Below are 2,128 nucleotides of genomic sequence, written 5' to 3'. Positions count from 1 at the left end.
TTTTCCTTTATGCTCATAACTATGAGCGTAATGAAAGTTTAACTTAACTAAGTTTCTTTTTCGTTTTATTGTCGTTTGAAGAAAAACGTCTTAATTAAAATTGCATACATCGTGTGAACAAATGATTTTATTTCCATTTCAATCAGTTCTCTAATTCATTACTTGCAATAGATTTTCAATACTGCTATTATCTGCGTTCAACATTGTGTTGTCACGATATAAAAACATGTACAATTCGTAATATTGAGACAGTCCAATCTTTCTTGTATTAAATTGCTATAAACATAAATAGAGTAAATATATAAAATGATATTCAGTCAAGGTTTTACGCAACACTTAATAATAGAGATTTTTTGGTAATCTGGATTTAGAGATAAAACGTAAGAATTATTTTTTTTAAATTACGTAATCAAGCGACTTTAGAAAAAAAACTTCATTTAATTGGGTTATAATTTTATTGTCATTATTATATGTACAATAATCTTTTGGTTAAATTAAATCTGAATTAATTATGTTAATAACATGTGAGAATATGAATATTTATATGTGTGATAGTGATGACGTAGAGCGAATATGTGCAGACTATATTCTTCAGCCATAGTATGGACCAGTGCCTCCGCTACGTTTAGCGGGCGCATTTTTCAATAAGTCTAAAGCTTTTTGAATCGCCGGCGGAATCGGTGGAGGAGTTGGCAAATGGTCGCCCTGAAAAAAAAAATAACTTGAATAGTCAAAGAAATATATCGATATCCAAATACCAAATATACAATTTTCATCGCCTTTCCTTATATAATATTGTCATAACAAGAATCGGAGTCAGTGTCTTGCCCTCGTACGTAATTTGTGTCACTGCGAAGTATAAAATTACATCTGACCTTAAAAATCTAATGAAATTTTGCCTAAATAAATAGTAATAATTAGAACTCATTATGTAAATTGGGTAATCAATAAATATTTTTTTGTGTTAAAATGTTTTATGAGACAAAATCAATAGCTGTTTTACCACATGATGTTTGAGAAAGTGACATTTCGAAAGTACTGGCTTGAAATAGAATTAACTTTTTTTAAACTTCTGTAAACGGTTACGTGTAAAGTGGCTGTCATAAAATAAAAATTTAAATAAGTTAGAAGAAATTACGAACTATTACAGGTAAACTGCAATACCATCGCTATTGCTAAAACAGACAATACGTAAGGCCTAGGTCAGTGGAAAGGGCGCAAGCGGGTGCGGCGTACGTCTGCGAACAATGCTTACGTAATTCACGTGATTCACATACACTGTATGCTGTTAAATAAAATTTTAAATGTCAAATGTGCTTAGAATACGGCTGAGGATGCTGGCAATCGTGATTTAGATAAATTCTTTATTGACGCCGCCTTTGACACATCACGTAACAACTTGAAGATAACAAATAAAATTACATTTAAAATCATAAAACCTAATCTAAAAATAAATATAACATAAACAATGTAATACCGAAATTAAAAACAATATACCAGGAATAACTATAACTGTATTAATTTTCTGTATTCGAATTTAAAAGTTTAGTTTATTGAACGTTAAATAACAATGCAACGAAAACAACGTATGTCTTAGGTCCAAACTAATTATTGAATAATATTTTTATTTGACACTATGTTATTAAGCTATCGCCTGCGACTCTGTCCGCGCGGATTTTAAAAACACTTAATTAGTAGCGTATGTCCTCTTCTAAGCTATATCCTACATCTATGCCAAATTTCAGCGACATCCATGCAGTCGTTCTGGATATTATTCTAACAAATATCCATCCATACATCCAAACGTTATTAATATTAAGAACTATGAACCTGCTCAGAATTAAGAGACCAAAAACTGCATATCGTAATTCCATTTTAATTTTTAGGTCAACTAGTATAACTGAATACTGTACCTAAGTCTATTTAAGGCTTACGAAACATGTGCGTTCATGCTCATTACATTGACAAGGGTGCTATTTATGGTAATAGTAATTTTCATAGTATCTAAATTGCATGGTGAGATCTTCAAGCGAGCAATGAAGTAAACATGATTAACAGCTATGATCTTTTGTTGATACGAATCTCGGTTTTACGTTTTAAAACTGTTACTTTCACACGTCCTTCGTTT

General features: G+C 30.9%; 1 protein-coding gene across 1 annotated transcript in view; it reads right to left on the bottom strand.

Annotated features, from left to right (window-relative positions):
* Positions 1-442: 442 nt before the first annotated feature.
* The window catches only part of CPR33 (cuticular protein RR-1 motif 33), a 10,494-nt gene continuing 8,808 nt past the window's right edge, over positions 443-2,128 (bottom strand). The window contains 1 exon segment of the mRNA NM_001312605.1: positions 443-705. Coding sequence (NP_001299534.1) covers positions 592-705 — 114 coding nt within the window. The 3' untranslated portion in view covers positions 443-591.

The sequence above is a fragment of the Papilio xuthus genome, unplaced genomic scaffold (genome assembly GCF_000836235.2).
Source record: "Papilio xuthus unplaced genomic scaffold, Pxut_1.1 DF825928.1, whole genome shotgun sequence".
Taxonomy (NCBI): domain Eukaryota; kingdom Metazoa; phylum Arthropoda; class Insecta; order Lepidoptera; family Papilionidae; genus Papilio; species Papilio xuthus.
The sequence above is the reverse complement of the archived record's forward strand: the minus strand, read 5'-3'. Positions and strand labels throughout refer to the sequence as shown.